The sequence below is a fragment of the Cetorhinus maximus genome, chromosome 21, assembly GCF_964194155.1.
Source record: "Cetorhinus maximus chromosome 21, sCetMax3.hap1.1, whole genome shotgun sequence".
Classification (NCBI taxonomy): domain Eukaryota; kingdom Metazoa; phylum Chordata; class Chondrichthyes; order Lamniformes; family Cetorhinidae; genus Cetorhinus; species Cetorhinus maximus.
In genome coordinates, this window is record NC_135899.1 from 41,957,312 (window position 1) to 41,982,986 (window position 25,675).

The 25,675-nt window shown below is 48.3% G+C and overlaps 1 protein-coding gene across 1 annotated transcript in view; it reads right to left on the reverse strand.

The window, feature by feature from the left end:
• Positions 1-554: 554 nt before the first annotated feature.
• Positions 555-25,675, reverse strand: part of tinagl1 (tubulointerstitial nephritis antigen-like 1) — a 130,906-nt gene continuing 105,785 nt past the window's right edge. The window contains exons 11-12 of the mRNA XM_078566889.1: positions 4,591-4,636; positions 555-3,177 (exon numbers count right to left, since the gene is read on the reverse strand). Of these exons, the coding sequence (XP_078423015.1) occupies positions 3,037-3,177; positions 4,591-4,636 (187 nt within the window). The 3' untranslated portion in view covers positions 555-3,036. The remainder of the gene's footprint in view (positions 3,178-4,590; positions 4,637-25,675) is intronic.

Genomic DNA, 25,675 nt, shown 5'->3' on the forward strand with positions numbered 1-25,675 from the left:
CATAAATGCCCTCTGTACAAGGGCAATAAATGCTGGTTTAGTCAGTGATGCCCACATTCCATGCGGGTGAACCAACTAAAAAAAACACAAGTGTCCAGAGTTGAGGTTTAATGTAGTAATCAGTTAAGATACTGAAGGACTGGTTAGACTGGAATCTGTTCATCTGTCAGCTAGGTGTCACATAAAAGAGGTGGCATCCATGGCAACACAACATTGTGATTTGGGTGTCCTTGGACTTGATAATACTGAACGTAAAGGCACAGAGAATGTACAGTGCCTGTGGGAGGCTATTCCGCCAGAAAGAGCTTTGTTAATCTGGTCACAGTGCTTGAGGTGAAGACTGATCCTGTGAGCTAACAGGAGATGTCTGAGCCCAGGCCAAAAGCTTTTAGTGCGGACTCAACTCCTGACACTAATTTCTCCTGGGAGCTTAACCATTCCACCAGCAAATCTGTTCCACGCCTCATCTCTGGTGACCAATTCTGAGAGACCATCACTCATCAATTTACGGTGTTGCTCATTACACGCACCACAGAAACACATGAAAGCAGCCACCATTTTAACTGTTTTTTATTTTGACATTTATAATAGAAATAGATGTTTATTCAGTAAGATCAAACTTTGTGGGAGGTGGTAAAAATATATAAACCTAATGGTCCAGAAACCAAGCAACAATGAACAAGTTAAGGTGGACATACACTGGGAACAGCTCAAGGCCAAATCTCACCCCCTCTGTTATCTGGAATTTGAACTATGCTTTGGCACAAATAATGATGAATTGCCATAGAATCATAGCAAAGAGGCCATTCAGACTACAGTGCCCATGCTAGCTTTTTGGGCAAATTATCCAATCAGATCCACTCCCCTGCTCTTTCCTCACAGTCCTGTAAAATTTTCTTTTCCAACAACTTATCCAATTCCCTTTTGAAAGTTCCAACTGAATTTGCTTCCACCGCCCTTTCAGCTCACAACAACTGACTGTGTAAAACATTGTTCATCTCCCTCCTGCTTCGTTTGCCAATTATCTTCAATCTGTGTCGTCTACTTACCGAGCCACCTCCCACTATTTATACCATCAAAATGCCTCATGATTTTGAACGCCTCAATTAAATCTGGCCCTTAACCGTCTCTGCTCTAAGGAGAACAATCCCACCTCCTCCAGTCCCTCCACGTTAACTGAACTCCCTCTTCCCTGGTATCATTCCAGTAAATATCCTTTCCTGCCTGAATCTGTTGACAACAGATTAGGTCAGCCAGTCTGAGGATGGTATACTGGAACTGGAGGCCAATCAGTTCCTCTCGAGCCTGTTACACAGGCCATTCAGCCCCTCTCAAGCCTGTTACACAGGAACAGCAGGAGGCCATTCAGCCCCTCTCAAGCCTGTTACATAGGAGCTGGAGGAGGCCATTCAGCCCCTCTCAAGCCTGTTACATAGGAACATGAGGAGGCCATTCAACCCCCCTCAAGCCTGTTATACAGGAACAGCAGGAGGCCATTCAGCCCCTCTTGAGTCTGTTACACAGGAATAGGAGGAGGCCATTCAGCCCCTCAAGCCTGTTACACAGGAACAGCAGGAGGCCATTCAGCCCTCTTGAGCCTGTTACGCAGGAATAGGAGACAGCCATTCAGCCCCCTCGAGCCTGTTACACAGGAATAAGAGGCTATTCAGCCCCTCTCAAGCCTGTTACACAGGATCAAGAGGAGGCCATTCAGCCCCTCTCAAACCTGTTACACAGGAACAGGAGGAGGTCATTCAACTCCCTTGAGCCCATTCTGCCATTCAATTAGAATGAAGAGACATATTCGACTTGAAACGTGAATTCTGTTTCTCTCCACAGGTACTGCCAGACCTGCTGAATCTTTCCAGCACTTTGTTTTTATTTTAAAAATCTATTTGATATCAGTCTTGAAAACTTTGTCTTCCCCAGAATCCAAAGCCTTTTTGGAGGGGCAAGTTCTAGATCCCCACTTGCCTTCAGGTGAGAATGTGTTCTTGATTGTGCTCCTGAATAGCTTGGCTCGAATTTGAAGATTGTTCACTAAGTGCTGAATGGAACTGTGAATTCTGCCATTTTTCACCTCTACCTGATACGAAAATCATACCCAAACAGAAAATGCTGGAAAAACTCTTAAGGAGGGTCATACAGACGCCAAACATTAACCCGGTTTCTCTCTCCACAGATGCTGCCAGACCTGCCGAGCTTTTCCAGCATTTTTGTTTCAGATTTCCAGCATCTGCAGTATTTTGCTTTTATCTTAGTGTCAATCATACCTTTCCCTGAATCAGTAAAAATATTTGGTAATTATGTATGCACATGCGCAAGATACTGTTGGTATTTGGGCCCATTTCTCAGTGTAAAATGGTGTATATCAAATGCCAAAGGTATAGTAACTGCTCACGAGTGTGAACACAGTACAAATTCCAGATCTGAATCTGAGAGTGAGGTTACCATCAGAGGAAGTGACCATTTGGGTATCCTCACTATTTCCCAGCATTCCTTATGGCTTCCATTGCATTGTGCCACGCCCCAAAACCGGTGAGAATCTCCCATTGTTAACAGGGTCCAACTAAAGCTCCCAGGGAAGAAAGAGGGTCTATACATGCGACACTTGTGGCTCTCATGGATGGTACAGCGTTAATGATTGACAAAGCTTCCTGTGTTGTTGTGCTGGTTGTCAGTTGCCAGGGTTACCAGTGGCCCTCTTCCATTGCCCTGTTACACCAGCTCCTGTGACACTCATTGATTCACATCTTGTTGTTCATTATTACTGTGTTAAGGTGTTCCCTGGAGTATGTCCACAAAGTAATGAGCTCCTCTCACAACAAGTGAAGTCCTCTGGCTAAGGCACTGGCTTTATCCTGATGTGTGATTTCAGATATAATCTGTGATGCTGAGGAAAATCCATTTAACACTGCTGCTTTGTTGAATACAAAGAGCAGTGCAGACTGAGGAAAAGGGGGAACTTGATGAAAGGAGTTTCCTCCAAACTCGGCGTTCACTGTCTCCTGTGTCACAGCCAGGTTGCTGGGGGCCTCATTTGTGATGCATGTCCTCCATGGTCACTCGTCCCCAGCTACCGAGGATGAAGGTTTCAATGTCGCACTCATTCTCACCCCGAACTATCTTGAAGTAACCATTCTCACCCCAGTCCCTCCCCCAGGAGTTGGCAGCAATCTGGAAGAAGAAGAAAGATGAAGAGATTAGGGAAGAAGAAAAATACTGATGCATGTTCCTCAGACTATCCCAGTTTGGTTTGTTCAGTTTTTCATTGGATGCTCTTGACCGTGGTAAAGGAGAGAGATCTACTGGCTTTGGATACCCTGGGTCTAAGGGACAGCCTGGGACAGACATTGAACAGATTCCCCAGTCACCATCATTGTCAACTGGGCCCTTTCCCCAGGTGGACACCAAGTGAGAATAAAACCAACAAAAATCATCCCAGAGATAAAAGGATTTAAAAAAAATTATTTAAAACAGGAAGTTTTGGGAGGCGGGCATCATTGGCTAGAGCAGCATTTGTTGTTCATCCCCAATTGCCCTTGAGAAGGTGGTGGTGCCTTCTTGAACAGCTGCAGTCCCTGTGGTCACCATAGGAGATTAAGAAATAATCTGAGGTGTAGGAAATGAGGTGTTCAAGATGATTAAAGATAGAGAGGGAGAAGCTATTTCTCCTGCTGGCTGTAGTTGAGAACAATGGGGTATAACATTCATATTAGAGCTAAACTGTTCAGGGGTGAAATCAGAAAGCATTTTGTCCAGACAAATGAAATTTGGAACTCATCCTCAAGAAGCTGTTGAGATTCAGAATCAATTGAAAATTTCAAAACTGAGATTGACAGATGATTGCTTAGTAGCTCTACTGGGCCATTGGAGGCTCAGGGCCTGTCAACCTCAGGAACTCATGGGGTACACACTCACAAATCAGCAGAACCTCCTCATATAACTGCAAACATTTGGGATTGCAGGAACGGTGTACAGGGAGAGATAACCTGTATTCATACCCCGTCTCAAGATTAATGAAGGAACTTACGCCGTACTGTACCTGTCCTGGGAGTGTTTGATGGGGACGGTGTAGAGGGAGCTTTACTCTGTATCTAACCCCTTACAGTACCTGTCCTGGGAGTGTTTGATATGGACAGCGTAGAGGGAGCTTTCCTCTGTATCTAACCCCGTGCTCTATCTGTCTTGGGAGTGTTTGATAGGGACAGTGTAGCGGGAGCTTTACTCCGTATCTAACCCCGTACTGTACCTGTCATGGGAGTGTTTGATGAGGACAGTGTAGAGGGAGCTTTACTCTGTATCTAACCCTGTGCTGTACCTGTCCTGGGAGTGTTGGATGGGACAGTGTAGAGGGAGCTTTACTCTGTATCTAACCCCGTGCTGTACCTGTCCTGGGAGTGTTGGATGGGACAGTGTAGAGGGAGCTTTACTCTGTATCTAACCCCGTGCTGTACCTGTCCTGGGAGTGTTTGATGGGGACAGTGTAGATGGAGCTTTATTCTGTTTCTAATCCCGGCTCTACATCTCCTGGGAGTGTGCGTCCACGTGTGTGTTTGTGTGTCTTGTCTGGTTCTGGTTTCTACGTACCCAGTATCTGCGAATCTGTCCATCATATCCTTGCTCTTCACCCCACCTACAAACAACAAAACACAAAACAGTCTTCTGATTATAACATAGTTTAAAATCGAATTATTACTCAGGCACAATATTCTTTTCAAAGGTTTACTGCCTCTGGAACATTCCACAGGATCAAAAGGACAGCAGCTGTGTGGTGAGCTGTACTTGTGATTTCCTTGTCTGGTGACAGCCTGAGGGGCTTGCAGCTCCATTCACAGTGTGAGCAAGCTGCTCTCAGTGGGACTTCTACTGAGAAACTGCGGCCACTCAGCTTGGGGAAGAAGAGCAATCAGCCACTTTGCTCAATCCTTATTACTGAACAGGAACTTCACCAGGGAGAGAGCAAGACTGAGAGAGAACGAGAGAGAGAGCGAGAGTGAGAGCGTGTGTGTGTGTCTGTGTGAAGACGAACATGGAAAACCCCTTTTACCATCTGTATCCACAGTCCAAAGGATGAAGTAACCATGGATTATCAAACATGTCAGGTGGGTTGCTGTGCAATTTATGGCTGATTAGGCTGTGAACAACTAAGGATGGATTTTTAGCTTGAGGTCGAAGGTGGGGGAGGTGAGTGTGTTGGGTGGGTGAGGGGTGGGGTGGGGGTAGACGGCAGGCAGCCTGCTCGCTGGGAATTAGCATGAAGCTCCCTGGTAGATTTTACCCAGCAGGCCTCAGGCACAGCGCCTGCCTGAAACAAGAAGGGAAGAAGCAGCCTGCAGCTTATGGGCAGGTCAGAGCACGGGTCCCATTGCTTGCCGGTAGCACCAAGTTAAGTCAGGGCGGGTGGGGATTGGGTGTCCAGGTATTTGATGAGTTTGCAGGGGTGGGGAGGGGTGGAGGACAGAGAGCCCAGGGCAGCAGAACCCTGGATGTTCCCTGTGTGATCCAGTGAGGAAATGGTCAGACATATCTCTGAGTGTCCCCTCCCTCCCCTGCGGGTTTTACTCAGTAGGCTCTTCAAACACCATTGGGGTTCTATAGTCCAAACTGATTAACATTAATGAAGACCCATGAGTCAGGCAGGCTCCTTGGCCATCTAAAGGGCCCAATGAAGATGGTGGTGTGTGGGGTAGGTCTTTGCATAGCTATTTGAGATAAAGGTAGACTTGAGTTAATTTGGTGTCTTGCGCAACCAAGAAACATCTTAAAGCTTTTACAGTCTATGAAGTACAAACAGCAATGTGATAATGACCATATAATCTGTTTTCATGATAATTACTGAGAGTTCAACATTGGCTGGGACACCAGAGGGCACTCCCCTGCTCTTCTTTGAAATGATGTTGTGGGATCTTCCATCTGAGAGGGCAGATAGTGACACAATCTCAATCAAAGGTAGCACCACTGGCAGTACAGCATTCCCTCAGTGCTTTCAACCTAATTTTTGTGCTCAAGTCTTGAACCTGTTGACTCAGAAGTGAGAGTGATACCAACTGAGCCACAGCTGGCACATTCACCCGATTCCTCCTGAGTGGGGTGGGTTAAATTTCCCATCTGGCTCACCCAGGAAGGAGGGTCACTTGGTGAGGTGGTGCAGAGATGCTGTTACCAATGAAACTGTTCCCCAGTATGAAACAGGGCAAGAACGGAGGGAACTGCGAAATGTGTCGAATCATTTAAATGTCCACTCAGTCCCAGATTAAAACCTGATGATTGAGGAGGTGACACAGTTCTGATTGTTGGGACAATCTTAGTGATCCAAAATCCAACCCCTTCATAAAGGCAGATACGGCTATGTGTTTGACTCCCCTGGAAGATTATGAAACAGGCTGATGGAAGTTTACACACACAGATCCTTCCCCATTCTGCTCCCTGAATGTTTGATGAATATTCATGTGATCTTGAAAAGGGAATATTTATTGAGATATTGAAGAGCTGTACATGGCAAAGTCTGAACGCAGTAATTTCCAGCCCCAATGTTATGTCACCAGCTCTGGTTCCTGATTCTTTCTGAGTGCAGGGAAAGGCTGAATTAATCCTTCCTTTGGGCTCTAAATTCACTTTCCACCTTGGGACAACAGCTGGAAGAGGCTAACATCCAGCCTGAGGTCACTGTGCAAGTTCCATCCAGGAATCTAAAACAATACATGGACCAGTGAATACATCCGGCAGATAACTGGGCAGGACTCCGCCTGTTAAACATGCTATCAGTCACTTGTTATCACCACAGTCTTTCCTCAGACTGAAGATAGTGCATACTGCATATTTCTCAAATTCAAATCCCAAACAGAACAAACATTCTATTCTCGTCACCATTTGGCCTGGACACTGATAATGGAACATGTTGGGAAATCACACAGCCCACTTCACTCAGTCGGAATCAGCGATTCCATTGACACCGGGATCTCAGTCTGAATCAGTGATTCCACTGACACCGGGATCTCAGTCGGAATCAGTGATTCCACTGACACCGGGATCCCAGTCATAATCAGTGATTCCACTGACACCAGGATCTCATTCGGAATCAGTGATTCCACTGACACCGGGATCTAAGTCGGAATCAGTGATGACACTGACACCGGGATCTCAGTCTGAATCAGTGATTCCACTGACACCGGGATCTAAGTCGGAATCAGTGATGACACTGACACCGGGATCTCAGTCTGAATCAGTGATTTCACTGACACTGGGATCTCAGTCGGAATCAGTGATGACATTGACACCGGGATCTCAGTCTGAATCAGTGATTCCACTGACACCGGGATCTGTCGGAATCAGTGATTCTACTGACACCGGCATCTCATTCGGAATCAGTGATTCCACTGACATATTAAGACACCTACTGCAGCTTTTTGAAATCTGAAATTAAAAGAGAAAATGTTGGGAATGCTCATCTTGTACCGACAAACGGTCATCAACCTGAAATATTGACCAGGATCACAATTAGAGCCAATGAATACATTGATCAGCAGGATCTCAATTTGTTTCAGATTTTTAAAAAACCACTCAAGAACCCCAGGAGTTAGGAGAGTTCTGCCCCTGATATCAGCATTGACCAAGGGTGGTGCTGTCTACTTTATAAAATAGTGATTTTTACTTTAAAAATGGACAAGGCTCTACCCTGACTATCCATGACTCATATCAGAGGAATTTCTATCTCCAGAAACCAGCAGGGGCTTAGTTATCTTTAAAGAGGTGCTAATGCCCTCTGTGACAATCAAATTCCAAAGAAATGCACCCCCTCTTTTGCATTTCTAAGGCAGAGCTCTAGCCAACGGAGACGGTATGTCTGCAAGAGATAAAAGGGACCCTGACCCCTATATTAAACCTCTCAAGATTCCAGGGCTATGATACGTCAGGTGGTATTTGCCAGTCTGACCAAATCCATAAGGGAGATTTGGCCACGCTATCACAATGGTTTTGCGATTTGTTTTTGTTACAGGAAGGTTTATGCATTGAGTTCAGAACTAAGAGTCCACCAACATCTATAGAGATTTTAAAAATTAAATTACAACATTTATTAGCAAAAGAGAAGAATTAAAACACATACACAAGATTACAGTTATACCGTTACTTATAACAAATCCCAAAATGCCTTATTAACCTGACTCCAAATGACACACCCCCTTTAGGGCAACAGTCCAAAAAAGATCTTAAAGGTAGAAAGGCAATCCAACAAGGTTACCACAGCACCCACTCAACAGTGGAATTCCAAGGGCTTTTTAATACAACTTTGGTTACTGGAACAGCAGACTTTTGCAAGAGGCTGCTAGAGGCTGTTTCCCCAAGTCTGTTTTACACGGTGTATCTTTTAGGTCATACACGGCCACCCTGGATACAATCTTCCATCCTTCTTTAACTATATTCCTTCCTCTTTAATCTGTAAATCCCAATGTTTCACATGTCTTTGGAACTTACATTTCCCGTAATATAAAAATCTTTCATGTTGTCAATGTGGCCTTTTCTTTTTGGGAAAAATAAACATTATGACCTTGCCCTATTTATCTTGTCAGTTGTAAAACTTTTATCATGTTTCTTTGAAAACCAAACAACTCCCCACTTACCTTAACATGTAAATTTCATTCACACCCTATCTGCTGACTTGCTCACTCATTAGCATTTTAAATACCCTTTTTACACTCAACTTTTATGATCATTTCAACCTTGCAGTCTATCCGACTCTAATTCAATTAAATCAGCCACACAGACAGAACCATCCACACACACAATCATAAGCCTACTTTACAATACCCCACAATAATATTATGACAAAATAGTAGCTTTATGACACAGACCTGGGAAAATATATCCTTTGTCCAATACCCAGGAGAAGTGGTGGGAGGGATGTCACATGGTCTCCCCCCAAGCTGCTAGAACCTGTAATCTTGCCATGTGGAATTGAACCCAGGCAGTCTACCATTTTACCATCGAACAGGTAGCAGCAGAAGGAGCTCTGTCCAGGTAAAGTTCCTGGCCCTAATCTACACTGTGAACTACTGGAAGTTTGGAACTTCTGTATCTGTGCCTTCAAGAATAATTCATCTCTATGTGCCTTCGCCCATTGTAGAAGTTTCACTTCCGGAAAGTTGGATCACCCTGTAACAGTTTCAGCCTTTAACCTCTGAAGGAATATCCCACTGGACTTCTGATTCTGGACTCTGGACTCATGTCAAACCATAACTCTTATTTTTATCATGGTCTTGCCCTGTACCCCTTTCTTTCCCTTATCCCTCTTTTATTGTATGAGTGCAAAAAGGGACAGAAACCCCTTCCCGCATTTTGTGTGTGTGTGTAAAATAAACCAACCCTCTTATTTTACCTTATCTCAACTTTGCTGTGGAGTTATTAATAGAGGATTAGATAACTCCAAAACTGAAGGGTTGGGGAAAATACCCCACCACTTATAAAGGGGGAAATCTGAATTCAAAAACACCTTTCTGTTTATGGACGGGTAGTGAGAGGAGAAATCAGGGCTGTTTAAATTAATCCCCCTCCTGTCCGTAACAGTGGCATCAAGAAAACCTAGTAAAATTTAAGTCAATGGGAATCAGAGGGAAAGGTCTTCACTGGTTGGAATCATTCCTATATGAAGGAAGATGTTTGTGGTTGTTAGAGGGCAATCATCTCAGTCTCAGGCCATTGATGCAGGAATTCCACAGGGTGTTCTAGGCCCAACCATCTTCAGCTGCTTCACCAATGACCTTCCTCCCATCATAAGGTCAGAAGTGGGGATGTTCACTGATGATTGCACAATGTTCAGCACCATTCACAACTCCTCAGATACTGAAGCAGTCCATTTCCAAATGCAGTAAGACCTGGACAATATTCAGGCATGGGTTGATAAGTGACAAGTAACATTCACACCACACAAGTGCCAGGCAATGACCAACTCCAACAAGAGAAAATCTAACCACCAACTCTTGACATTCAATGGCATTACCATCACTGAATCCCCCACTATCAACATCCTGGGGGTTACCATTGATCAGAAACTGAACTGGACTAGCCATATAAACACTGTGGCTACAAGAGCAGGTCAGAGGCTGGGAATCCTGCAGTGAGTAACTCACCTCCTGACTCCTGTCCACCATCTACAAGGCACAAGTCAGGAATGTGATGGAATACTCCCCACTTGCCTGGATGAGTGCAACTCCCTAAACACTCAAGAAACTTGACACCATCCAGGACAAAGGTGGATTTGGAACTAAACTACCACATTGTAAGTAAATTATGATATTCAGGGTGAACTCCAAGTGGCTGGGTCGTGGACACTTGTTACGGGGCAGACAAGCTCATTGTAGCAGGGTTCCAATTTAAAGCCAACTAAATCAATGGCCTCGGGACACAGCAGCAAGTTATTGACAAAATAGTCTCAGTTTCACCAGCAAGACCGTGGGAAGGAATGTCGAGAAAGTCAGGCAGAGGAGGCCTGACTATTGAATCAAGTTGTGCAGGGACACAAAGACCTGCTCAAGGCTGGAGGCAAGCGATGGCCAGGGCAGTCAATGTCACTACGACATCCCACATCCCAGCCATACCCTAACAGGAGAGATCACGCAGTGTCAATCACACCATCCAAAAATGCACACAGTCATCTTCCACCAATGCCCAGATGACAGTATGGTCTCCATTACACACAGCCTTTACTCCATTTCCACTCTCACCAGTTACAGGTATTCACCCCATTAAAAACTGCACATGGTGTGTAATTGCAGGTGTCAGCAGCCTGGTTATAAGCTGCACAAACATAACACAAAGGTTGTGCTGTTGTGACCTGTCACTCACCCGCTAAACTTTACCCCGTCACACACCCGCTACAATTTACCCTGTCACTCACCAACGACACTTTACCCTGTTACTCACCCGCTACACTTTACGCTGAAACTCACCAACTACACTTTACCCTGTAACTCACGCGTTACACTTTACCCCGTCACTCACACGCTACACTTTACCCTGTCACTCACCCTCTACACTTTACCCCGTCACTCACCAACGACACTTTACCCTGTCACTCACGCGCTACACTTTACCCTGTAATTCACCAACTACACTTTACCCCGTCATTCACCCGCTACACTTCACCCCGTCACTCACCCGCTACACTTTACCCTGTAATTCACCAAATACACTTTACCCCGTCATTCACCCGCTACACTTTACCCTGTCACTCACCAACTACATTTTACCCCGTCACTCACCAACTACACTTTACCCTGTCACTCACCCTCTACACTTTACCCCGTCACTCGCCAACGGCACTTTACCCTGTCACTCACCCACTGCACTTTACCCTGTCACTCACCCGCTACACTTTACCCTGTCACTCACCCGCTACACTTTGCCCCATCACTCACCCGCTAAGCTTTACCCTGTCACTCGCCAACGGCGCTTTACCCTGTCACTCACCCGCTACACTTTACCCAGTCACTCACCCGCTACACTTTACCCTGTCACTCACCCGCTACACTTTACCCTGTCACTCACCCGCTACACTTTACCCTGTCACTCACCCGCTACACTTTACCCTGGCACTCACCCGCTACACTTTACCCTGTCACTCACCCGCTACACTTTACCCTGTCACTCACCGACTACACTTTACCCTGTCACTCACCCGCTACAGTTCACCCCGTCACTCACCCTCTACACTTTACCCTGGCACTCACCCGCTACACTTTACCCTGTCACTCACCCGCTACACTTTACCCTGTCACTCACTCGCTACACTTTACCCCGTCACTCACCCACTACACTTTACCCCGTCACTCACCCACTACACTATACCCCGTCACACACCGACTACAATTTACCCCGTCACTCAGCCACCGCACTTTACCCCGTCACTCACCCGCTACACTATACCCAGTCACTCACCCGCTACACATTACTGTGCCACTCACCCGCTACACTTTACCCCATCACTCACCCGCTACACTTTACCCTGTCACTCGCCCACTACAATTTACACTGTCAGTCGCCCCCTACACTTTACCCTGTCACTCACTCACTACATTTTACCCTATCATTCACTCACTACACTTTATCCTATCACTCACCAGCTAAAGTTAACCCTGTCACACACTCGCTACACTTTACCCTGTCACTCACCGACTACACTTTACCATGTCACTCACCCACTACACTTTACCCCGTCACTCACCCACTACACTTTACTCCGTCACTCACCAACTACACTTCACACCGTAATACACCAGCTACACTTCATACAGTCACTCGCCCACTACACTTTACCCTGTCACTCGCCCACTACACTTCACCCCGTCACTCACCCACTACAGTTACCCCGTCACTCACCCACTACACTATACCCCGTCACTCACCAACTACACTATACCCAGTCACTCAGCCACTACACTTTACCCTGTCACTCACCCACTACACTTTACCCTGTCACTCACCCACTACACTTTACCCCGTCACTCACCCAATAAACTCACCCCGTCACTCACACACTACACTATACCCCGTCACTCACCCACTACACTTTACCCAGTAACTCGCCCACTACACTTTACCCTGTCACTCGCACGCTACACTTCACCCTGTCACTCACCTCCTACAGTTACCCCGTCATTCACCCACTACACTACACCCAGTCACTCACCCGCTACACATTACCCTGTCTCTCGCCCGCTACACTTTACCCAATCACTCACCCACTACACTTTACCCTGTCACTCACCCGCTACACTTTACCCTGTCACACACTCGCTACACTTTACTCCGTCACTCACCGACTACACTTCACACCGTCATTCACCACCTACACTTCATACCGTCACTCGCCCACACCACTTTACCCTGTCACTCGCCCGCTACAGTTCACCCCGTCACTCACCCACTACACTTTACCCTGTCACTCGCGCAGTACACTTTAGCCTATCACTCACCCACTACACTTCACCGTCACTCACCAACTACATTTACCCAGTCACTCACCCGCTACATTTTACTCTGTCACTCGCCCACTACACGTTATCCTGTCACTCAGCAGCCTCACTTTATCCTGTCATTCACCCGCTACACTTTACCCTGTCACTCACACGCTACACTTTACCCTGTCACTCGCCCACTACAATTTACACTGTCAGTCGCACCCTACACTTTACCCTGTCACTCACTCACTACATTTTACCCTATCATTCACTCACTACACTTTATCCTATCACTCACCAGCTAAAGTTAACCCTGTCACACACTCGCTACACTTTACCCTGTCACTCACCGACTACACTTTACCCCGTCACGCACCCACTACACTTCACCGTCACTCACCAACTACACTTCACCCAGTCACTCACCCGCTATTTTTTACCGTGTCACTCACCCACTACACTTTACCCTGTCAGTCATCCAATACACTTTACCCTGTCACTCAGCAGCTTCACTTCATCCTGTTGTTCACCCGCTACACTTTACCCTGTCACTTGCCCACTACAATTTACCCTGTCAGCCGCCCGCTACACTTTACCCCGTCACTCACCCACTGCACTTTACCCCATCACTCACCAACTACACTTTACGCAGTCACTCACCCGCTACACTTTACCCCATCACGCACCCACTACACTTTATCTTGTCACTCACAAACTAAAGTTAACCCTGTCGCTCACCCACTACACTTTACCCTGTCAGTCACCAAAAACCCTTTACCCTGTCACACACTCGCTACACTTTACTCCGTCACTCACCGACTACAGTTCACACCGTAATACACCAGCTACACTTCATACCGTCACTCACCCACTACACTTTACCCAGTCACTCACCCACTACACTTTACCCAGTCACTCACCCACTACACTTTACCCCGTCACTCACCCACTACACTTTACCCCGTCACTCACCCACTACACTTTACCCCGTCACTCACCCACTACATTTCACCCCGTCAATCACCATCTACACTTTACCCAGTAACTCGCCCACTACACTTTACCCAGTCACTCACCCACTACACTTTACCCTGTCACTCACCCTCTACACTTTACCCCGTCACTCACCCACTACACTTTACTCTGTCACTCACCCACTACACTTTACCCTGTCACTCACCCACTACACTTTACCCCGTCACTCACCGACTACACTTTACCCTGCCACTCACCCTCTACACGTGACCCTGTCACTCACCCGCTACACTTTACCCTGTCACTCACCCTCTTCACTTTACCCTGTCACTCACCAACTACACTTTACCCCGTCACTCACCCACTACACTTTACCCCGTCACTCACCCTCTACACTTTACCCTGTCACTCAACCTCTACACTTTACCCTGTCACTCACCCTCTACACTTTACCCCGTCACTCACCCTCTACACTTTACCCTGTCACTCACTGCTACACTTCACCCCGTCACTCAACCGCTAAACTTTACCCTGTCACTCGCCAACGGCACTTTACCCTGTCACTCACCCTCTACACTTTACCCTGTCACACACTCGCTACACTCTACTCCGTCACTCACTGACTACAGTTCACACCGTAATACACCAGCTACACTTCATACCGTCACTCACCCACTACAGTTACCCCGTCACTCACCCACTACACTATACCCAGTCACTCACCCACTACACTTTACCCTGTCAATCACCCACTACACTTTACCCCGTCACTCACCCACTACACTTTACCCCGTCACTCACCCACTACATTTCACACCGTCAATCACCATCTACACTTTACCCTGTCACTCGCACGCTACACTTCACCCTGTCACTCACCTCCTACAGTTACCCCGTCATTCACCCACAACACTACACCCAGTCACTCACACACTACACATTACCCTGTCACTCGCCCGCTACACTTTACCCCATCACTCACCCACTACACATTACCCTGTCACACACTCGCTACACTTTACTCCGTCACTCACCGACTACACTTCACACCGTCACTCACCCGCTACACTTCACCCCGTCACTCAACCGCTAAACTTTACCCTGTCACTCGCCAACGGCACTTTACCCTGTCACTCACCCGCTACACTTTACCCTGTCACTCACCAACTACCCTTTACCCTGTCACTCACCCGCTACACTTTACCCTGTCACTCACCCGCTACACTTCACCCCGTCACTCACCCTCTACACTTTACCCTGTCACTCACCCGCTACACTTCACCCCGTTACTCACCTACTACACTTCACCCCGTCACTCACCCACTACACTTTACCCCGTCACTCACCCACTACACTTCACCCCGTCACTCACCCACTACACTTTAGCCCGTCACTCACCCACTACACATTACCCCGTCACTCAGCCACCGCACTTTACCCCGTCACTCACCCTCTACACTATACCCAGTCACTCACCCGCTACACATTACCGTGTCACTCATCCGCTACACTTTACCCCGTCACTCACCCGCTACACCTTACCCTGTCACTCGCCCACTACACTTTACCCTGTCAGTCGCCCGCTACACTTTACCCTGTCACTCGCCCACTACAATTTACACTGTCAGTCGCCCCCTACACTTTACCCTGTCACTCACTCACTACATTTTACCCTATCATTCACTCACTACACTTTATCCTATCACTCACCAGCTAAAGTTAACCCTGTCACACACTCGCTACACTTTACCCTGTCACTCACCGACTACACTTTACCCCGTCACGCACCCACTACACTTCACCGTCACTCACCAACTACACTTCACCCAGTCACTCACCCGCTATTTTTTACCGTGTCACTCACCCACTACACTTTACCCTGTCAGTCATCCAATACACTTTACCCTGTCACTCAGCAGCTTCACTTTATCCTGTTGTTCACCCGCTACACTTTACCCTATCACTCGCACACTACAATTTACCCTGTCACCCGCCCGGTACACTTTACCCTGTCACTTGCCCACTACAATTTACCCTGTCAGTCGCCTGCTACACTTTACACTGTCACTCGCCCACTACAATTTAGCCTGTCACTCACCTGCTACACTTTATCCTGTCACTCACTCACTACACTTTACCCTAACACTCACCAGCTAAAGTTAACCCTGTCACTCACCCACTGCACTTTACCCCGTCACTCACCAAAAACCCTTTACCCTGTCACACACTCGCTACACTTTACTCCGTCACTCACCGACTACAGTTCACACCGTAATACACCAGCTACACTTCATACCGTCACTCACCCACTACACTTTACCCAGTCACTCACCCACTACACTTTACCCAGTCACTCACCCGCTACACTTTACCCAGTCACTCACCCACTACACTTTACCCAGTCAATCACCAACTACACTTTACCCCGTCACTCACCCACTACACTTTACCCCGTCACTCACCCGCTACACTTTACCCAGTCACTCACCCACTACACTTTACCCTGTCAATCACCCACTACACTTTACCCCGTCACTCACCCACTACACTTTACCCAGTCACTCACCCGCTACACTTTACCCTGTCACTCACCCACTACACTTTACCCTGTCACTCGCACGCTACACTTCACCCTGTCACTCACCTCCTACAGTTACCCCGTCATTCACCCACAACACTACACCCAGTCACTCACCCACTACACATTACCCTGTCACTCGCCCGCTACACTTTACCCCATCACTCACCCACTACACTTTACCCCGTCACTCACCCACTACACTTTACCCTGTCACGCACCCGCTACACTTTACCCCATCACGCACCCACTATACTTCACCCCGTGACTCACCCACTACACTTTACCCCGTCACTCACCCACTACACTTTACCCCATCAAGCACCCACTATACTTCACCCCATCACTCACCCACTACACTTTACCCCGTCACTCACCCACTACACTTTACCCCATCACGCACCCACTACACTTTACCCTGTCACTCACCCACTACACTTTACCCTGTCACTCACCCACTACAGTTACCCCGTCACTCACCCAATAAACTCACCCCGTCACTCACACACTACAGTTACCCCGTCACTCACCCACTACACTTTACCCCGTCACTCAGCCACTACACTTTACCCTGTCACTCACCCACTACACTTTACCCTGTCTCTCACCCACTACACTTTACCCTGTCACTCACCAACCACACTTTACCCTGTCACTCACCCGCTACACTTAACCCAGTCACTCACCCACTACACTTCACCCCGTCACTCACCCACTACACTTTACCCCGTCACTCACCCGCTACACTTTACCCTGTCACTCACCCACTACACTTTACCCTGTCACTCGCCCGCTACACTTTACCCAGTCACTCATCCGCTACACTTTACCCAGTCACTCACCCACTACACTTTACCCTGTCACTCACCCGCTACACTTTATGTCACTCAACAACTAAAGTTAACCCCGTCACTCACCCACTACACTTAACCCTGTCACTCACCCACTACACTTTACCCCGTCACTCACCCACTACAGTTACCCCGTCACTCACCCACTACACTTTACCCTGTCACTCACCCACTACACTTTACCCTGTCACTCACCTGCTACACTTTACCCCGTCACTCACCCGCTATACTTTACCCTGTCACTCGCCCGCTACACTTTACCCTGTCACTCACCATCTACACTTCAATACGTCACTCACCCCCTATACTTTACCCTGTCACTCACCCGCTACACTAAACCCAGTCACTCACGCACTACATCTACCCAGTCACTCACCCACTACACTTTACCCTATCACTCACCCGCTACACTTTACCCCGTCACTCACCCGCTACACTTTACCCTGTCACTCACCATCTACACTTTACCCTGTCACTCACCCACTGCATTTTACCCTGTCACTCACCAAGTACACTTTACCCAGTCACTCACCAGCTACATTTTACTCTTGTCACTCACCCACTACACTTCACCCTGTCAGTCGTCCACTACACTTTACCCTGTCACTCAGCAGCTTCACTTTATCCTGTCGTTCACCCGCTACACTTTACCCTGTCACTCGCACACTACACTTTACCCTGTCACTCGCCCGCTACACTTTACCCTGTCACTCACTCACTACATTTTACCCTGTCACTCACTCACTACATTTTACCCTATCATTCACTCACTACACTTTATCCTGTCACTCACCAACTAAAGTTAACCCTGTCACTCACTCACTACACTTTACCCTGTCACTCACCTGCTACACTTTACCTCGTCACTCACCCGCTACACTTTACCCCATCACTCACCCGCTACACTTTACCCTGTCACTCACCATCTACACTTTACCCTGTCACTCACCCGCTACACTTTACCCTGTCACTCACCCGCTACACATTACCCCGTCACTCACCAAGTACACTTTACCTTGTCACTCACTCTCTACACTTTACCCTGTCACTCACCCACTGCATTTTACCCTGTCACTCACCAAGTACACTTTACCCAGTCACTCACCAGCTACATTTTACTCTTGTCACTCACCCACTACACTTTACCCTGTCACTCAGCAGCTTCACTTTATCCTGTCGTTCACCCGCTACACTTTACCCTGTCACTTGCACACTACACTTTACCCTGTCAGTCGCCCGCTACACTTTACTCTGTCACTTACCCTCTACACTTTACCATGTCACTCATCCACTACACTTTAGCCTATCACTCACTCACTACACTTCACCGTCACTCACCAACTACACTTTACCCAGTCACTCACCCGCTATTTTTTACCGTGTCACTCACCAACTACACTTTACCCTGTCACTCAGCAGCTTCACTTCATCCTGTCGTTCACCCGCTACACTTCACCCTGTCACTCGCCCGCTACACTTTACTCTGTCACTCACTCACTACATTTTACCCTATCATTCACTCACTACACTTTATCCTGTCACTCACCAACTAAAGTTAACCCTGTCACTCACTCACTACACTTTACCCTGTCACTCACCTGCTACACTTTACCTCGTCACTCACCCGCTACACTTTACCCCATCACTCACCCGCTACACTTTACCCTGTCACTCACCCGCTACACTTTACCCTGTCACACACCCGCTACACTTTACCCTGTCACTCACCCGCTACACTTTACCCTGTCACTCACCATCTACACTTTACCCAGTCACTCACCCACTACACTTTACCCAGTCACTCACCCACTACACTTTACCCTGTCACTCACACACTACACTTTACCCAGTCACTCACCCACTACACTTTACCCCATCACTCACCCGCTACACTTTACCCTGTCACTCACCCACTACACTTTACCCTGTCACTCGCCCGCTACACTTTACCCAGTCACTCATCCGCTACACTTTACCCAGTCACTCACCCACTACCCTTTACCCTGTCACTCACCCGCTACACTTTATGTCACTCAACAACTAAAGTTAACCCCGTCACTCACCCACTACACTTAACCCTGTCACTCACCCACTACACTTTACCCCATCACTCACCCAATACAGTTACCCCGTCACTCACCCACTACACTTTACCCTGTCACTCACCCACTACACTTTACCCTGTCACTCACCTGCTACACTTTACCCCGTCACACACCCGCTATACTTTACCCTGTCACTCGCCCGCTACACTTTACCCTGTCACTCACCATCTACACTTTACCACGTCACTCACCCGCTATACTTTACCCTGTCACTCACCCGCTACACTAAACCCAGTCACTCACGCACTACATCTACCCAGTCACTCACCCACTACACTTTACCCTATCACTCACCCGCTACACTTTACCCCGTCACTCACCCGCTACACTTTACCCTGTCACTCACCATCTACACTTTACCCTGTCACTCACCCACTGCATTTTACCCTGTCACTCACCAAGTACACTTTACCCAGTCACTCACCAGCTACATTTTACTCTTGTCACTCACCCACTACACTTCACCCTGTCAGTCGTCCACTACACTTTACCCTGTCACTCAGCAGCTTCACTTTATCCTGTCGTTCACCCGCTACACTTTACCCTGTCACTCGCACACTACAATTTACCCTGTCAGTCGCCCGCTACACTTTACTCTGTCACTCACCCTCTGCACTTTACCCTGTCACTCTCCCACTACACTTCACCCTGTCACTCACTCACTACATTTTACCCTATCATTCACCCGCTACACTTTACCCTGTCACTTACCCTCTACACTTTACCGTGTCACTCACCCACTACACTTTAGCCTATTACTCACTCACTACACTTCACCGTCACTCACCAACTACACTTTACCCAGTCACTCACCCGCTATTTTTTACCGTGTCACTCACCAACTACACTTTACCCTGTCAGTCGTCCAATACACTTTACCCTGTCACTCAGCAGCTTCACTTTATCCTGTCGTTCACCCGCTACACTTTACCCTGTCACTCGCACACTACACTTTACCCTGTCACTCGCCCGCTACACTTTACCCTGTCACTCACTCACTACATTTTACCCTGTCACTCACTCACTACATTTTACCCTATCATTCACTCACTACACTTTATCCTGTCACTCACCAACTAAAGTTAACCCTGTCACTCACTCACTACACTTTACCCTGTCACTCACCTGCTACACTTTACCTCGTCACTCACCCGCTACACTTTACCCCATCACTCACCCGCTACACTTTACCCTGTCACTCACCATCTACACTTTACCCTGTCACTCACCCGCTACACTTTACCCCGTCACTCACCCGCTACACTTTACCTTGTCACTCACTCTCTACATTTTACCCTGTCACTCACCCACTGCATTTTACCCTGTCACTCACCAAGTACACTTTACCCAGTCACTCACCAGCTACATTTTACTCTTGTCACTCACCCACTACACTTTACCCTGTCAGTCGTCCACTACACTTTACCCTGTCACTCAGCAGCTTCACTTTATCCTGTCGTTCACCCGCTACACTTTACCCTGTCACTCGCACACTACAATTTACCCTGTCAGTCGCCCGCTACACTTTACTCTGTCACTCACCCTCTACACTTTACCATGTCACTCACCCACTACACTTTAGCCTATCACTCACTCACTACACTTCACCGTCACTCACCAACTACACTTTACCCAGTCACTCACCCGCTATTTTTTACCGTGTCACTCACCAACTACACTTTACCCTGTCACTCAGCAGCTTCACTTTATCCTGTCGTTCACCCGCTACACTTTACCCTGTCACTCGCCCGCTACACTTTACCCTGTCACTCACTCACTACATTTTACCCTATCATTCACTCACTACACTTTATCCTGTCACTCACCAACTAAAGTTAACCCTGTCACTCACTCACTACACTTTACCCTGTCACTCACCTGCTACACTTTACCTCGTCACTCACCCGCTACACTTTACCCCATCACTCAACCGCTACACTTTACCCTGTCACTCACCCGCTACACTTTACCCTGTCACTCACCCGCTACACTTTACCCTGTCACTCACCCACTACACTTTACCCCGTCACTCACCCACTACACTTTACCCTGTCACTCACCATCTACACTATACCCTGTCACTCACCCGCTACACTTTACCCTGTCACTCACCCGCTACACTTTACCCCGTCACTCACCAAGTACACTTTACCTTGTCACTCACTCTCTACACTTTACTCCGTCACTCATCCACTACAGTTACCCTGTCACTCACCCACTACACTATACCCAGTCTCTCACGCACTACACTTTACCCTGTCACACAATCGCTACTACCATCCTATCACACACCCACTGCACTTTAACCCATCACTCACCCGCTACACTTTACCCCCTCACTCACCCACTACACTTTACCCAGTCACTCACCCGCTACACTTTACCCTGTCACTCGCCCACTACACTTTACCCAGTCACTCACCCGCTACACTTTACCCAGTCACTCACCCTCTACACTTTACCCCGTCACTCACCCGCTACACTTTACCCTGTCACTCGTCCACTACACTTTACCCTGTCACTCGCCCGCTACACTTTGCCCCATCACTCACCCACTACACTTTACCCCGTCACTCACCAACAACACTTTACCCTGTCACTCACTCTCTACACTTTACTCCGTCACTCACCGACTACACTTCACACCGTCATACACCAGCTACACTTTACCCTGTCACTCACCCACCACACTTTACACTGACACTCACCAACTACATTTTACCCTGTAACTCACCCACCACACATCACTCACTCACCCACTACAGTTTACCCCGTCACTCACCCACTACAGTTTACCCCGTCAGTCACCCGCTACACTTTACCCAGTCACTCACCCACTACACTTTACCCCGTCACTCACTTGCTACAATTTACCATGTCACTCACCCGCTACACTTCACCCTGTCACTCACTTGCTACACTTTACCCCGTCACTCACCCGCTACACTTTACCCAGTCACTCACCCACTACACTTTACCCAGTCACTCACCCACTACACTTTACCCCGTTATTCACCTGCTACACTTTACCCAGTCACTCACCCACTACACTTTACCCCGTCACTCACCCACTACACTTTACCCCGTCACTCACCCACTACACTTTACCCAGTCACTCACCCACTACACTTTACCCCGTCACTCACCAACTACACTTTACCCTGTCACTCACCCGCTACACTTCACCCCGTCACTCACCCACTACACTTTACCCTGTCACTCACCAACTACACTTTACCCTGTCACTCACCCCTGCACTTCACCCCATCACTCCCAAACTACACTTCACCCCGTCACTCACCCTCTACACTTTACCCTGTCACTCACCCACTGCACTTCACCCCATCACTCCCCAACTACACTTTACCCCGTTACTCACCCTCTACACTCTACCCCGTCACTCACCCTCTACACTTTACCCTATCACTCACCCACTGCACTTCATCCCGTCACTCCCCAACTACACTTCACCCCGTCACTCACCAACTACACTTTACCCTGTCACTCACCCACTGCACTTCACCCCGTCACTCACCAACTACACTTTACCCTGTCACTCACCCTCTACACTTTACCCCGTCACTCACCAACTACACTTTACCCTGTCACTCACCCTCTACACTTTACCCCGTCACTCACCAACTACACTTTACCCTGTCACTCACCCTCTACACTTTACCCCGTCACTCACCAACTACACTTTACCCTGTCACTCACCCACTACACTTTACCCTGTCACTCACCAACTACACTTTACCCTGTCACTCACCAACTACACTTTACCCTGTCACTCACCCTCTACACTTTACCCCGTCACTCACCCGCTACACTTCACCCTGTCACTCACCCGCTACACTTTACCCTGTCACTGACCCACTACACTTTACCCCATCACTCACCCGCTACACTTCACTCCGTCACTCACCCGCTACACTTTACCCTGTCACTCACCCACTACACTTTACCCAGTCACTCACCAACTACACTTTACCCCGTCACTCACCCGCTACACTTTACCCTGTCACTCACCCACTACACTTTACCCCATCACTCACCATCTACACTTTATCCTGTCACTCACCCTCTATACTTTACCCCGTCACTCACCCGCTACACTTCACCCTGTCACTCACCCGCTACACTTTACCCTGTCACTCACCCACTACACTTTACCCCGTCACTCACCCTCTACACTTTACCTGGTCACTCAGCCACTACACTTTATCCTGTCACTCACCCACAAAAATTTCCCCTGTCACTCACTCGCTATACTTTACCCCGTCACTTACCAACTACACTTTACCCCATCACTCACCCGCTACACTTTACCCCATCACTCACCCGCTACACTTTACCCTGTCACTCCCCAACCAAACTTTACCCTGTCACTCACTCACTACACTTTACCCAGTCAGTCGCCCACTACGCTTTAGCCTGTCACTCATCAGCTACACTTACCCTGTCACTCACTGACTACACTTTGGCCTGTCACTCACCAGCTACACCTTACCCCGTCACTCACCCGCTACACTTTACCCTGTCAGTCGCCCACTACGCTTTACCTTGTCACTCACCAGCTACACTTTACCCCGTAACTCACCAACTACACTTCACCGGGACTCACCAACTACACTTTACCCCGTCACTCTCCTGCTACACTTTACCCTGTCATTCACCCACTAGACTTTACCCTGTCACTCAGCAACTACACTTTACCCCTTCACTCACTCGCTACACTTTACCCCATAACTCACCCACTACGCTTTATCCTGTCACTCACCAACTAAAGTTTACCCTGTCACTCACTCACAACACTTTACCCTGTCAATCATCAGCTACACTTCACCCCATCACTCAACCACTACACTTTACCCTGTCACTCATGGACTACACTTTACCCCATCACTCACCCACTACACTATACCCAGTCACTCACCTGCTACACTTTACCCCGTCACTCACCCACTACACTTTACCCCATCACTCACCCACTACACTATACCCAGTCACTCACCCTCTACACTTTACCCCGTCACTCACCCGCTACACTTTACCCCGTCACTCACCCGCTACACTTTACCCCGTCACTCACCCGCTACCCTATACACTGTCACTCACCCGCTACACTTTACCCTGTCACTCACCCGCTACACTTTACCCCGTCACTCACTCGCTACACTTTACCCCATCACTCACCCGCTACCCTATACACTGTCACTCACCCGCTACACTTTACCCTGTCACTCACCCGCTACTCTTTACCCTGTCATTGTCCTAACCCTTCCTCCTCCACTCTTTTTCTGCAACCAGGCAACAAGACAATGGATGGATAGGAAGTTGCCCCATTGTTCGCTTGGACCTTTCACAGGGACCTGCTCTCTGTTTTGTGTCGCTAGTGAGTTGGAAGGTTCTGCACCAGATCATTCACTCAACAAACCGGGCAGTGTCCACTGCACGTGGGGAAATGGGCTCAGGAAAAGACACTGGCCAAGGTCGGATCCCTGCTCTGCTGAAGAGGATACGGATGTGACTCCAGGGTCCCAGCCCTGAAAGGACTTAACAATTGTTGAATGTATTAGACAGTCAGGCAGAGAGTTACGGCAGCAGATCAGAGAATGGGGAAGGGCTCAGTGCCAATCTATGTGCTGATGTGGGTTATTACCTCAACATAGCGTAGCATAACAGTGCTCACCTCAATGGCTGAGGCAGCTCAGTTCTCTCCAGGGGTCTGTGGCGCCAGTAGTTGAATCTTTCATACAGGGGCCTTGCAGACTCTGGGCTCCAGCATCTCCTTCACCTCAAGACTGAGAGATAAGAGGGCCTTCTGGCTTAGAGTCCGACAGTCTGTTCTCCAGCAGACCAGCGGGCATGTTGAGCCACAGCCCCATGGCAGAGGCAGTCATGTAATGGGCATGGGGCATGTCCCCCCCCACCCCCCCCACCCATTATCTCACAATGAGATCTGCACCCTTGCCACCTCCTGAACCAATATGTGCTCTGGTGCCATTAGCCACTGGGTTGCACTAGCCTGGCAAGATGCTGCAGTCAGCCCCCCACAGGCTGAGCTCCTTCGTCTGGAACACACTGCCTGAAAGGCTGGGAAATACTCAAAAAGAAAAACTTTGCAGAGCTTTGGGGAAAGAGGAGGAGAGTGGGACTAACTAAATAGCTCACTCAAAGAGCCAGCACAGCTCCAGTGGGCTGAATGGC